Genomic DNA, 13,764 nt, shown 5'->3' with positions numbered 1-13,764 from the left:
AAAAGAACTTGTTAAGCTCTGATTGCCATTTGGTCAGATCTTTTTGTGAGATGATGATCGGCAGGGCTCTGAATAAGAATAAAAACTTAGGTAGTATGAAGCTTTTAAGTAGTCCAATTTTATCAGCCCAAGATGGTTTAAAGAGGTTCCATTGACATAGGGAGTTCTTTGTTGTTTTAAAGGCATCGTGAAAGTTGCATTGAAGTAAATCTTTTAGGTCAGGTGGTATTATCACGCCAAGGCATCTCCAATTATTTGATGTCCACTAAAATGGATAAGTAGAACAAAGCCTGACTTTTGTGTCCTCGTTGATATTAATTGGTATGATTTTTGATTTTTGTAGGTTCACTTTCAGGCCAGTGACCAGATATAGCTTCTTAAACAGGTGTTGTAAATGAAATAATGACTTTTCTGGGTTGGAGAGAAAGATGATCATATCACCAGCATATAGAATCACCGAATGTTGTATTTTGTTGATCGTAATGCCTTGGATTGAAGCATGAGTTCTGATGGCAGAAGCTAATGACTCAATTGCTAGGGCAAAAAGCAGTGGGGATAGTGGGCAACCCTCTTTGTAGCTTGATGGATCTGCTCGTGTCCTCGTTTGTAAGAATTCTGGCTGTGGGAGCTGAATACATAGAATGGATACCTGTACGGAAGTTTGAGCCAAAGTTCATGACTTTCAGAAGGTGTTGTAGGTATTTAATTTCCACGCTATCGAAGGCTTTTTCTAGGTCTACTGAAAGGAGTAGTGAGTCCTCTGGTTGGATTTTGCTATAAGAAATAATGTTTAACGTACGCCGTATATTGTCTGTTAGGGATCTGTTTGGAATAAAGCCTGTCTGATCGCATTCAATGTAATGATGTATAATAGTTTGCAGTCTGGAGGCCAGTATCTTCATAAAGAGTTTTGTGTCACAGTTGATGAGAGCAATGGATTTGAAGGAGGACGGAGATTCTTTGTTTCCCGCAGGTTTGGGAATAGGAAGTATTAAGGATTCTTTCCAAGATGGAGGAATTATCCCCGTCTTCAAAATGTGGTTGCAGGTCTCAGCTAGTTGCTCTGCCACATTCAGTTGAAACATTTTATAGAATTCTGGACCGAAACCATCTGTGCCTGGAGCGGTGTTTGATTTCGTGTGTGTAATTGCTTTTCTGACTTCATCCGCAGTGATGGGGGCATCTAAAAAACCTGAGTAGTCTATAGACAGCGATTTAAAGAGCTTATTGTTTTCCAAAAAAAGATTGGATATCTTCCATTTTTGGGTTTGTGGAGGCGTATAGTTCTTCGTAGTATTGTGCAAAGCATTCCCCAATGTCTAAAGATTTGGTCAAGATGATGTTCTCTTTAGATTTGAGGGTAAGAATCTTGCGTGCGTTTTGTTTTTGTTTGATGTGCAGTGATAAAAAAAATTAAGCTTTTGGGGTTCTTTTGCCAATAGTGTTGTTTGACATAAAGGAGGTTTTTTCTGGATTCTCTGGGTCTCTAGTGATTGTAGGGTCCTACGAGTTGCCTCAAGTTCTTTCCAAGTTGTCTTACTCCTGGTTCTTTTGTGATCAGCTTCTAGCTCTTTGATTTTATCTGATAGCATATTAAATTGTTGTTGTCTTTCTTTGTTCAGGTGCGCAGCCACGGATATGACTTTGCCTCTTATCACAGCTTTAAGGGTGTCCCAGATGATATGTTGTTCCACGTCACCAGTTTTGTTGTCTTTGAAATAAGTATCGATGGATTTTCTGCTTTTCTGTAGCTTGTTTCCTGATCTGTCTAAAATGTAGTCTGTGATGAGATTTAGGTCTCCACCAACAATGACGTGGCCTTCCTTGAAGTTATTTAGCACTGTATTTGTGTCATCTATGAATTTCTCCTGAGCATCATTTGGAGCATAGATGGATGCAAGTGTAAAACAAGTTTGATTCAGCGTGCCTTTGATGAATATGAATCTGCCATGTGGGTCTGTATGGATGTCATCACATTTGAATTAGACTGTTTTTGCTACTAGGATGGCTACTCCTCGTGATTTAGACGACCCACCAGCATGGAATTGTTGATCGTGCCATGCTGACTTCAAGACTTGTTCAGCCTCAGTTTTCAAATGTGTTTCTTGGAGAAACAATATTGACGGTTTTTCTTTCAAAATAAAGAAGGTTATGCGTTTGTGTCCAGACCTCGAGCATTGAGGGATTTGAAACTAAGTTGGTCAGCCATGAAGTACCAGAAACTTTAACTAGTTGTATTATTTCTATAAAACGCTTTTCAAAAACAGAAAATTTGGTCTGAGCAGCTCTGAGCGTTTTACCAAGGTGTAGGAGTAGTAAGCAGTGTCAAACTATCTCTATGCAAGACAGTAAAAGAGATAAGAATCAACAGTTCAATGCAATTAAGTATAAATACCCAAACAGCTATAAAATTGATTAGAATTAATAATGCAATATATTAAACTTACACTTTCAGAAATTTCAAAACAGCAATAACAAAGCTTGCAATTATGTGTTGAACAGTGCAATAGTATTTAGTTAATTATTTTAAAACAGCTATAAAATTAATTGGAGCAGTGAGGTGCTATTAAAAAGCCTGTTGAGTTACAATGGCAATGAGATAGGTTAAATAATCACTACAACAGACTTTGTATAATTAAATCACAGTAGATCAGGGAGAAAATCACAGTACTAATTAATTAATGCTATTTCAAATCACTAATAGGAATTAATTGGTTTATATTTGAATTAAGTTAATTTTGCTGCAGAAATGAGATGAACTTCAATAACAATATAAGGACTTATCCAGGTATGAAATATATTTTAAAAATTTACTATCTATCTAATTCAAAGGTTTCACTATAAAGATCTCCAAGCCTCAACTATATATCTATGTGTAACTGATTAATATGAAAGAGCTATGGAGTTGTACTAACCTCTTCTTAGTGATAAAATTTAATAGGGACCAGAAAAACCTATGAAACCTAAAACGGTGCTATATTTCCTCCCCTGCCTCTTAACAGAGAGTGGCAGGCTTCAGAACTTGAGTTTAGCTGTAAGGAAACAAACAAAACTTGCTATGTACATTTGTCAGATCAAAATACCGTAGGAGGAATTTAAAAACTGATAGGAAAAACCGCTTGACTTGCACTCAGTCAGTACCTTTTTAAGTAAATAGAAGTAAAATTGTGTAAAGCGCTGCACCATCTTTGCTGTAAACTCAGCCTTCCCTGAAACCAGAAAGCCAGCTGCAGTCTCTTTTAACAAGGAGCAAGGAACCCTGTAAACCCTCCCCCCCTTTCTTAATGCACTTGAAAGCCAACAAAATAAAAACCATTATACTACAACAATTAGGAACCAACTAGCATCAGATGCAAATAAGAGCAATCTTATTTTTCATGCTAATTCGACCCCTCGTCTTGAAGTAAGGAAGGACGCTCTGTGGGGAATGAAGTACTCGACGGCGTGTTGTAAAGAGAGTCTCATGGTAGGAACTTAATAATTTTCTGAGGAGGCTTTAGGGCATGTCTAATTTTCAAGGCTTCTGATGGTAACTCTGGGAAGACTTGTATTTGGGTATTTTTATATGTTAAGTAACCTCTTGCTGCTGCTTCCTTTAGGACTTTTTGTTTGGTTCTTTTGTCAGCAAACTTTGTCAGAATGTCTCTCGAGTGGAGTCTAAAATATCAATATCTCGGGCCATGGCTTTTGGGAGCATTTGGGGGGCCAAGCCTGTAAGCTGACAAAATGATGGGTGCTACCCATTTTTCTAAGTTAAATACGAATGCCAGCCATGATGAAATAACACAGATTAAATCAGAGTTAGCTTCCCCTCCCTCTGGGATCCCCCGAAATTTCACATTCAGATGCCTTACTTGCGTTTCAACAATTAATAATCATTCTTTATAGTTTATTTCTTGGACTGTCAGTTCTTTTATATCTTTTTTGAGTATGAGGCTCATGTTAAGTGCCGTTTCTGCGTTACCAGCCGTTTTTATTAAGGCAGTCTGAATATCTGCCAGTTGCTCTCCTACTGGCTGCAGATAAGTCTGTATGGTGGTCTGCATATTTTCAGTAAAGCGTTTTTCCATATTTGCCAAAAGAGTAGGCAAATCTGGGCCGTTTGTATTCTTTACTTGTATTTGCGTTGAAGTGTTCTCTGCCGCCATTTTTGCGTTTCCCGCTCTCTGAGAGAACCGTTCAGGATGTTTGTTTCTGGGCAGGAAGAAGTCTTTGTCTGCCGTCTGGTGTGTTTTAAGAGATGTTGTAAGTGTTCCATTTTTTTCCCCAATGTCCAAAGGATCGGGGCAGGTTTTTGGTAGTTGGTTTTATATCTGAAAGAGGGATATGGGATAGAGCTCACAGTTCAAGCGACTGCCATCTTCCATGGCATCACCACACCCCCAAGCAGTTGTAATTCTGAGTCATCTTCAGCCCTCACCTGGAGATTGGCAACAATGGTTTCTCCCAACAGGCACTAAGGGTACCTCAGAATACATTTTACCTCAGAACAACAACAGCAAACAACCTTTGTGCTCTGAGGCAAAGGCCAATCAGGCCACATATGCAAATAACCTCTGTATTCTGACTGGCTATGGGGGGAGAGGAACAGCAAACTGTTTAGAATGTTGGAGGCGAGACTCAGGCAACGCAGCCAGTGGATAGGGACAGCTTCTGATTGACAGATCACGGAGCCAAAGGCTATGGGCGCCGTGTGGAATGTTCAGCAGCGTGCCACCACCAACAGAGAATTATTATATAGAGAGATTAGGTTGGGGGGTTTATTATTGTATGATGTTATATGTGTTTTAAGTCACCTTGAGCCATAAGAAAAGGTGAGCTATACAATATTTTCATAATAAATCTTTTGGTTCCACCATTCAATTCTGTTTTGAATGGTTACAGAGGCACTCTATTCTGCTAAGGTTACTGTCTTTGATTACAAGAGACCAACAACTTTCCTTCTCTGCTCCCTGAAGTCTTTTTTCCCCTCCTCCTGCTTGCCAAGCCAGCATTCTCGACCTGCTGCCACAATCTCTTGATAAATATGGTGGTAAGTTTAAACATTAGCTGCTCCTCTTGGATTTAGAGCAAAGAAACATGATAAATATTTCAGCTGTGTGCCTTGCTCTGGGTCGATGAACAGCTTCTTTGGTTGCCAAAGACAGCAACAGCACAAAGGGATTAGTGCACGTGCGCACACGTGCACACACACCAATCGTAGAAAGGGTTTAAGGAGCAGTACATCAGAGGGGGATCCAAAAAGAACAAAGGCAGCTCAAGCAACTTATTCTGGATGCCAAGTCTAGAGCCAAAAATCACAGAGAGTAGAAGGGAAAAGGATCTGGTGGTTGAGTTGATATTTTAGACTCAGAGATATTGGATTCATATTTCCTTGGATCTGACCATGGCTCCATGGACTGCATGGCCTTTTTGGAACCTGACCAAAAGGAATAAATATAAGCCAACAGAACATCTTCTTCATCCCAAAATCTAATACATTATCTGTCCCTTTCTGGAGATGCTCAGCCTACTTGTTTAAAAAAAATGCCCACTGCACTATCAGCACTAGTGACCATAGCTTAGCCATTGTGGGTCTCCCAGTTTGGTGTAGTGGTTAAGACTCTAATCCAGGAGAACCGGGTTTGATTCCCCACTCCTCCACTTGCACCTGCTGGATGACCTTGGGCAAGCCATAGTTCTGGCACAGTTGTTCTTGAAAAAGAGCAGTCTCTGTCAGAGCTCTCTCAGCCCCACCTACCTCAGACGGCCTTGTCCGCTTCCTCAGAACATACGACAACTGCCACATTGGGGAACAGTGCTCAGAAGACTCATGAGTGGCATGTCAAAGAAAAGCCTTGTGTGGCTCCCAAGCCACTGAGTACCACTTACTTAAAGAATCCTCTAAACCTTGTGATAAGCATAAGGTGAGGCGCTGTTTGCTCTATCCTAACCATCTCTACAGAACACTCATTGTGAACAACAGCTACACTACACTGTACAGTTTTTAACAAGCCAAGTAGGCTGTGGAGAAAGCATGCTTGATAAAACACAGAAACATAGAATCAGAGAGTTGGAAGGGCATACAGGCCATCTAGTCCAACCCCCCTGCTCAATGCAGGATCAGTACAGAGCATCCCTGACAAGTGTTTGCCCAGCCGCTGCTTAAAGGCTGCCAGGGAGGGGGAGCTCACCCCCTCCCTGGGCAGCTGATTCCACTGTCGAACAACTCTTAAAAAAAAAAGTTTTCCCTAATATCCAGCTGGTACCTTCCCGCCCTTAATTTAAACCCATTATTATGAGTCCTATCCTCTGTTGCCAACAGGAACAGCTCCCTGCCCTCCTCTAAGTGACAGCCCTTCAGATACTTCAAGAGAACAATTATGTCCCCCCTCAATCTCCTCTTCTCCAGACTAAACATTCCGAAGTCCCTGAGCCTTTCCTCATAGGGCTTGGTCTCCAGGCTCCCAATCATCCTTGTCACTCTCCTCTGCACCCACTTTATTTTGTCCACGACCTTTTTGAAAGAGGCCTCCAGAACTGCACACAATACTCCAAGTGCGGCCTGACCAATGCAGTGTAAGCAGGACTATGACATCGTGCAGTTTAGATGTTACACCTCTGTTGATATACCCCAAGATCGCATTAGCCTTTTCTGCCACTGCATCACACTGGCTGCTCATATTTAACTAATGGTCCACCCATACCCCAAGATCTTGTTCGCACACACTGCTTCCCAGAAGTGTATCCCCCATCCAGTATGCATGTTCCTCATTTTTGTTACCCAGATGTAGAACTCAGCACTTATCCTTGTTAAATCATATCTTGTTCACATCTGCCCACTTTTCCAGTGTGTTCAGATCTCGTTGAATTGCATCTCCATCTGCTGGTGTATTCACTGCTCCTCCCAATAATTTGGTGTCATCTGCAAATTTAATGAGTAGCCCCTCCACACCCTTATACAGATCATTTATAAAAATATTGAAAAGTATCGGGCCCAGAACCGAGCCCTGTGGCACCCCACTGGACACCTCCCTCCATTCAGATGAAATGCCACTCTCTGAGTGCAGTTCTCCAAGCAGTTCCCTATCCACATATCATGTAGCTGGGGTCCAAGTGCTGACACTGAAGGAATGGAGGGTCAGGAGATGGAGAATGGCCCTGCCTTCCAATTTCCCCTCACTGCACTGACAGGGGCTCCAACACTGGACCAAGATGATGACATTTTGCCATGTGATAATGCTTTTTTATTTTCTCTTTAGAAATTAAAAAAAATGTGTTTGCTTTTTATACAAATGCAGCGTCTCCCTCTGTTTTCTCTCCAACCATTTTCAAGGAAAGCAAAGAATTTTCTTCCCCAACCACTTCTTTCTTGCTCACTCTCTTCGGCAGCAATGTTATCTGTCTATGAATGAGTCATGCTTACCTTGGAGTGGAGCTTGCTGATGTCATGCCTCCTTTCTGACAGGTTAAAAAGCTAGCAGAAGGAAAGAGGGAAAGGGTTAGTTTACATGGGTAACACACATGGTAGGAATCAGTATGGGAAAATGTCACAGCTGCACCATGTTTTATTTCTATATGTGCTTCCTTTTCCTGGAATTGAAGATATAGGTCAGGGGTGTCAAACTCATTTGTTATGAGGTCCGGATCTGACATAAACGAGACCTCGTTGGGCCGGGCCACGTGTGTCACAAAATATAATGCCAGGTAGCGGAGATATAAACTTTATAAAGGAGACAAACACAAAGGGTGTGGGTTTTTTTACTTAAAATAAAAACATGGTTAAAACATTAGCACTCTTACAATATTTTGTTTATTGTCTCTGATAACTGACACCTCTTGCTCTGAATTATTGCATCAAAATGCCTGAGCTGTTGCAATCTTGAGTATGCTGTTCAGATGTGTATCTGTAAGCTGCAAACCTACGATGACTCAGCAGCGAAAGAACTGGAAGAAGAAGCAGAAGACAGCTAGTTCCATTGCGGGCCTGATAGAAGCCCCCTGGAGGCCTCATCCGGCCCCCATGTTTGACACCCCTGATATAGGTTTTTAAGAAACAAATACATTCTCAATTAGCGCTGTCACTTCCATGTCTCCTTAGGCAGACAAAAACAGCTAACATAGTTTGCTGGAAAGAGTTTTGGGGACTTGAAATGCGCTTATAAAGTAATGGATTACCACAATCCTGAGATTGCCCAATTAAGCTTCTGCTAAAAGAGAACTTTGAAAGGGGTTGGGAAGATTCATGGAGAACATTAACAACTACTAGTCATGACGACTGAACCATCTACAGAGACAACAAGCTTCTGAATACCAGTGCTAGGATGCAGCATCAGGGGAAGGCCTCGGCTTCTACGTACTGCTTGTTGAGCCCTCCAGGGCAACTTTGTGTGAAACAGCATTCTGGACTAGATGGTCCACTAGTCTGATCCAACAAGCTCTATTACATTCTTAAGAGTAGCAGCCAAAACTGACTGGGTATACGTGCCATGGCACAAAGATACGGTTAAGAAAAATCAGGGATAATCTGCTCTTGAAAGAGAGAGCTGGAATGGTAAGAAAAGATCCAGACCAAACAGTCTTAGGCAAAATACAAAAATACGCACTATTTATTTTTTGTAACAACAACCCAGAAAAATCAGGAAGTCAAGTGCAAACCGGAACTGATCACAGAATCTCACATGGACTACGACTGTTCATTGGGTGATTCTCCCCCCCCCCCCCCCCACGAAAATTTGCTGGACTGGATATGCTGTGAATCATCATTCAGAAAGGGTCTCACCAGGTAACTGTCCCCATGCTTGGATTTAAGCATTTGTTCTTCTTCCTTCAGGTTGCTGTGGAAGGTCTGCTCTTCCGCAGAACTTGCAAAGTCGACAGCAATTATTCGCTCTGTGACATACACCAGGTCTAGTTCACAAGTGTCCTCCATGGCCTGATATAGGCTCAAGCTCCTAAACCAAAGAGAAGCAATTGAACAGTCATTGAAGGATACAAAGCATCTCTGTAACTGAACACTATTTCACTTTGCTTCTACTGTCAAGTGTAAATTCTGTTTCTGGAGTACTACAAGGGGGCTTCTGTACTTTTCAACTGCAGTTACTGATTTAAATTAAAGCAACATGAGTGATTATGCAATTTTTATTTAAGAAGTGTATTTATTACAATTACTTACATCTCACTTTTTCAAAACAACAAAACAATTTAAAGTATGTAGCAACTAAATAAAACATTATAATACAATACAAATAATAACATTATTCAGGTAAGTCTTGCCAGAGATAACAGCAGCAGTAGATAAAACACAGGAAAATACCCTTGAAACCCAAAATACAATTAATTCAGACAAAAGCCTATGGAACAAAAATGTCTCTCCCTGGTGCCTAAATGCTAACCGTGAAAGCTCCAGGTGAACATCATGTTAGGGTGCGTTCAGATGGGCAGCTAATCCCGTAATTATGCCAGCTTGAATTTTATCCCGATCTTTTTAATCCATCATAGCATGACCAGATATCCCCCTGGTGAATCACCTTACCGCGAGCTGCCTCCGTTGTGGATTCTCTAGATGGCATCCACTGAAGGAGGCATGCGCGGTGGGGTTTTTTAAAAAACTTTTTGCGCATGTGCATAGGTGTCACAGCATGTCCTTGTTGAAGGAAGTGCATGGTGGGTTTTTTTTAAAAAAAACCTTTTTGTGCATGCACATAGACGTGACAGCACGTCCTTGTTGATCTGTGCATGTGTAGAGATTTTTTAAAATGGCGCCTGCTTGGGATGGTCTGACATCAGACCACCCCAACGGGAGGATTGTGCACTGGTGGAACGATCAGACAGGTGAAAGTCCACAGTTGTCCCACAGGTAACCGAAAACCCCAGATTTAAAGTGCTATCTTTTAAGTAGGGCTCCGAAGTGCAGGAAAACAGGATGCCCACGGAAGAGGGACGTTTCCCAGATGTCTGTGTCTGGACATTTGTTAAACAAGTATAAAGCCAACAGTCGTGATAGTCTGACCCACACTCAGAGGGAAAAGCTAAAATAACTCTTTTTAATGTGACAGCCAGAGAAGCAGGTGGGAGATTCTCCCCAGTATTGCTCAAATGGCCAAGTGACGAGGGGAGATATCTTGATTTATTCTTGGCAGAGCAGTAGGGCAGAGTAGGACATTAACAACAAATCTATGAGGCATGCATTTGAAAAAGCCAAAGTCTGGAATAAGCTCCTTAATAAGGATCTAACAGAATAAACCCACCCCCTCTTCATTCATCATTTGTTGCAACACTCGCCATTTTTTGTTCCTATGGGGAGCCAGGGCAGGAACCTAATGGGGTAGCCCTGTACAAATTTAGTGGGGTGTGTGTAAAGGACTGCCAGTTACTGTAATTTGGAAAGTAAGAGAAGTAAGAAAATTAAAGGGCTGACTGAGAATAATTATCCCCCCCCCTTCAAAGTTTCTTTTACTGGAAAAACCATCGGAAGGAGTGACCTTGAAAATTATTTATCAAAACATTTCCCAGGTGTTCAGCCAAAAGGAGGTGTAAAAGCAACAGGTCTGGGCACAAAGTCAAAATTGAAGTAGTATTTAAAATAAAGATTAGACAGTCTTGGCAGAGAGCCAGGCTGTGAAGTAAACTAAATAAAAACAAAAATCTGGCTGGAAAGAGTTGACAATAAGAAAAGAACTTATATCATGTTTAGAAGAGAGCCAAGATGGCAACCCAAACTAACGTTAAAAGTACGCAACTAAAAACACCTCAACCATCACCTCAATCATCACCAGGGGTGGGAGGAGTCACAATATCTAAATTTTCAGCCCCAGCACAAAAGGAGATGCAGTCATTGGTCCAACTTTCTGTCGCAGAAGCTGTAGATCCCATCAAAATTTAAATGAAGAAAGTGGAAACAAATATGGAACAAATAACAGAAAAATTCGTGAGCAGTCTACAAGCAATACAAACACTAGTTTCAGAAAATACAAAACAAATTGTGGAATTGAAGAAGAAAACAGAAAAGATGGACTTTAAGATGAAAAGGATTTAAGATGAAACAAGGAGACTTGACTTGAAGCAAGAAGAATATGAACAAGAGCTGACTAGACTTCAAGTCAACAAAGCAGCGTATGTACTGAGATTCCAGAATATTCCTGAGGAAAAAGATGAAGACATCATCGGAAAAATGGCTAAGATTTTAGCAGATTATATGAAGAGATGCTAAAGGAATTTGATCAAGTATTCAGGATGAATTCAGCATACGCAAGACGAATGAAAGTTCCAAGGGAAGTACAAATCTGGTTTGGCAAAAGAATTATTAGAGATAAAATCTTGAAAGAAGTAAACGCAACACCAATGATGATAGATGGGAATGAAATAAAAGTTTGGAAGAAAAACACATGGAGGGTAAGAGAAAAAAGAAAAGAATATACCAAACTGACAATACTCCTGAGGAAAAACGATGTACAATATTGCTGGCTCCTTCCAGAGGGTGTCACTTTTATTTTTCAGATGAAAAGGTATCGGATAACATCCTTATTCAAGGTGGAAGACTTTTTGGCTACCTTTGGAAAAGAGATGAGTGCCGAGGAAGATGAAGACATAGAAGAAGAAGAAGGAGCTATAGGAGGGACAAAACCAAGGGAACAGTGACCCAAAGGCAACCTGATGGAACCTGGAAACTGATAAGAGAAAACATGCAACAACAGAATGGAAAAAATGATGGATAGAGGAAAGATAAAAATTTTATCGGTAAATGTCAATGGCTTGAATGGACCACGAAAAAGAAGAAGGATATTACATCAATTGGCCAAACAGAAACTGGATTTAATTTGTTTGCAAGAGACACACATATGTAGAAAAGATGAAAAATATCTCCAAAATAAAAAACTAGGAAAAACTTTTGTAGCTTGTGACAAGGAGAAAAAGAAAAGAGGAGTGGCTACTTATGTTAAAGATAACTTGTTTCCTGAATTGACATATGCATCTGAAGATGGCAGAATTTTAATGGTGGAAATACAAAATGAAGGGGGAAATGTTTTGGTAGTAAACATATATGCTCCAAACCAGGACCAGGAAGAATTCTACAAGAAACTTCACGATCTTATTACTCAACAGGACTCTCAAAATATCTGTCTTCTAGGCAATTTCAACTCTGTATGGGATAAAGATATGGTATGGATCTCAACGGTTTTGATAAAAGACTTGATAGAAGCAGAAATTCAAGCTGGAATTTTTGCAGATCACAAACCGGTATATATGGAACTACAAATGATTAATAAAAAAAGTAGATGGACACTGAATGTGTCAATTCTGAGAAATGAAGAATTTGTTAAGAAAATAAAGACAGAACTGGAATTTTTCTTTAAAGAGAATAGAAGACCAGGAACCTCAATAACGGTTGTATGGGACGCAATGAAGGCATTTATTCGAAGAAATATGATACAAGAGACATCAATAATAAATAAACGAAGGAAACAAAAAATATGAAAATTTGAAAAAACAAATACAAAACCAGGAAAATATAATGATGGAAATGATATCAAAAGAGAGTGCGGATAAAAAACTTAAACTATTACACCATCAAGAACTAGCAAAAAAACTATTTTTTGCAAAACAGAACTTTTTCAAAAATGCTAATAAACCTACCAGATGGTTGGCAATAAAACTTAGACAACAGAAAGAGAGAACATATATTAAAACATTAAGAAAAGATGATAAAAAGATAAATAGAATGGTGGATATTCAGAAAGCAATAGAAAACTTTTTACGGAGTCTTATACGACAAACCGAGTGTGAACATAGAAAACATAAAAGATTATTTGAGGATACATCCATTGGAAAAATTCACTGAGGATCAAAAAGTAATATTAAACCAACCAATATCTAAGACAGAAGTTATTGAAGCAATAAAGAAACAAAATAAAGAGAAAGATCCTGGTCCGGACGGATTGCCTATAGAGTTTTATCATATCTTCAAAGAGCAAATAATAATAACCTTGGAAGATATATGTAATATAGTGAGAAAAGAAGGGAAGATTCCGGATACCTGGAAAGAGGCAATTATTTCTTTGATACTTAAACAAAACCAGGATGAAAAGAAATTAAAAATTATAGGGCAATATCTTTGTTGAATGTGGACTATAAAATATATGCATCAATATTAGCTCAAAGTCTTAATGAAAGTGATCCATCACGACCAAGCGGGATTCTTACCTAAAAGACAGATGAGAAATAACCTCAGATGCCTAATGAATATCCTTGAATATTATGAAATACATCATGGTAAACAATTAGCTCTGGTATTCTTGGATGCAGAGAAAGCGTTTGACAAGGTTAATTGGCCATTCATCACAGAGACATTGTGAATGGTGGAAGCAGGTGAAAACTTTATTAATATGAACAAAGAGCAAGAATAGCGAATTGACAAACATTTTTAAGATCCAAAAGGGGACTAGACAAGGTTGCCCTCTATCTCCTCTTATATTCATCCTAGCCTTAGAGGTATTAAATAACGTAATAAGAAGGGATAAAGAGATTAATGGATTAAAATTGAAAGGAGAAGAATACAAACTATTAGCTTTTGCTGATGATATTGCATTTATTATGGAACAACCGAAGGAAGTAGCCGTTAAACTAAAATAAAGGATTCAAGGATATGGACAAGTAGTGGGACTGAAAATAAATGTTAACCAAACTAAGATTCTGACAAAAAAATATGGATGTGAAACAAAGAGAAAATCTATATCAAGCTACTGGATTTCAAATTGTTGACAAGGTAAAATACCTTGGGATTAC

The 13,764-nt window shown here is 39.6% G+C and overlaps 1 protein-coding gene across 1 annotated transcript in view; it reads right to left on the bottom strand.

Moving 5' to 3' along the window:
* Window positions 1–13,764, bottom strand: part of TNS1 (tensin 1) — a 432,414-nt gene that overhangs the window by 188,499 nt on the left and 230,151 nt on the right. Inside the window, exons 7-8 of the mRNA XM_015410026.1 lie at window positions 8,762–8,933; window positions 7,406–7,456 (exon numbers count right to left, since the gene is read on the bottom strand). Coding sequence (XP_015265512.1) covers window positions 7,406–7,456; window positions 8,762–8,933 — 223 coding nt within the window. The remainder of the gene's footprint in view (window positions 1–7,405; window positions 7,457–8,761; window positions 8,934–13,764) is intronic.

The sequence above is a fragment of the Gekko japonicus genome, unplaced genomic scaffold (assembly GCF_001447785.1).
Source record: "Gekko japonicus isolate JY-2015 unplaced genomic scaffold, Gekko_japonicus_V1.1 scaffold219, whole genome shotgun sequence".
Lineage (NCBI taxonomy): Eukaryota > Metazoa > Chordata > Lepidosauria > Squamata > Gekkonidae > Gekko > Gekko japonicus.
Note: the sequence above shows the minus strand (reverse complement) of the source record. Positions and strands in the feature narration are given on the sequence as shown.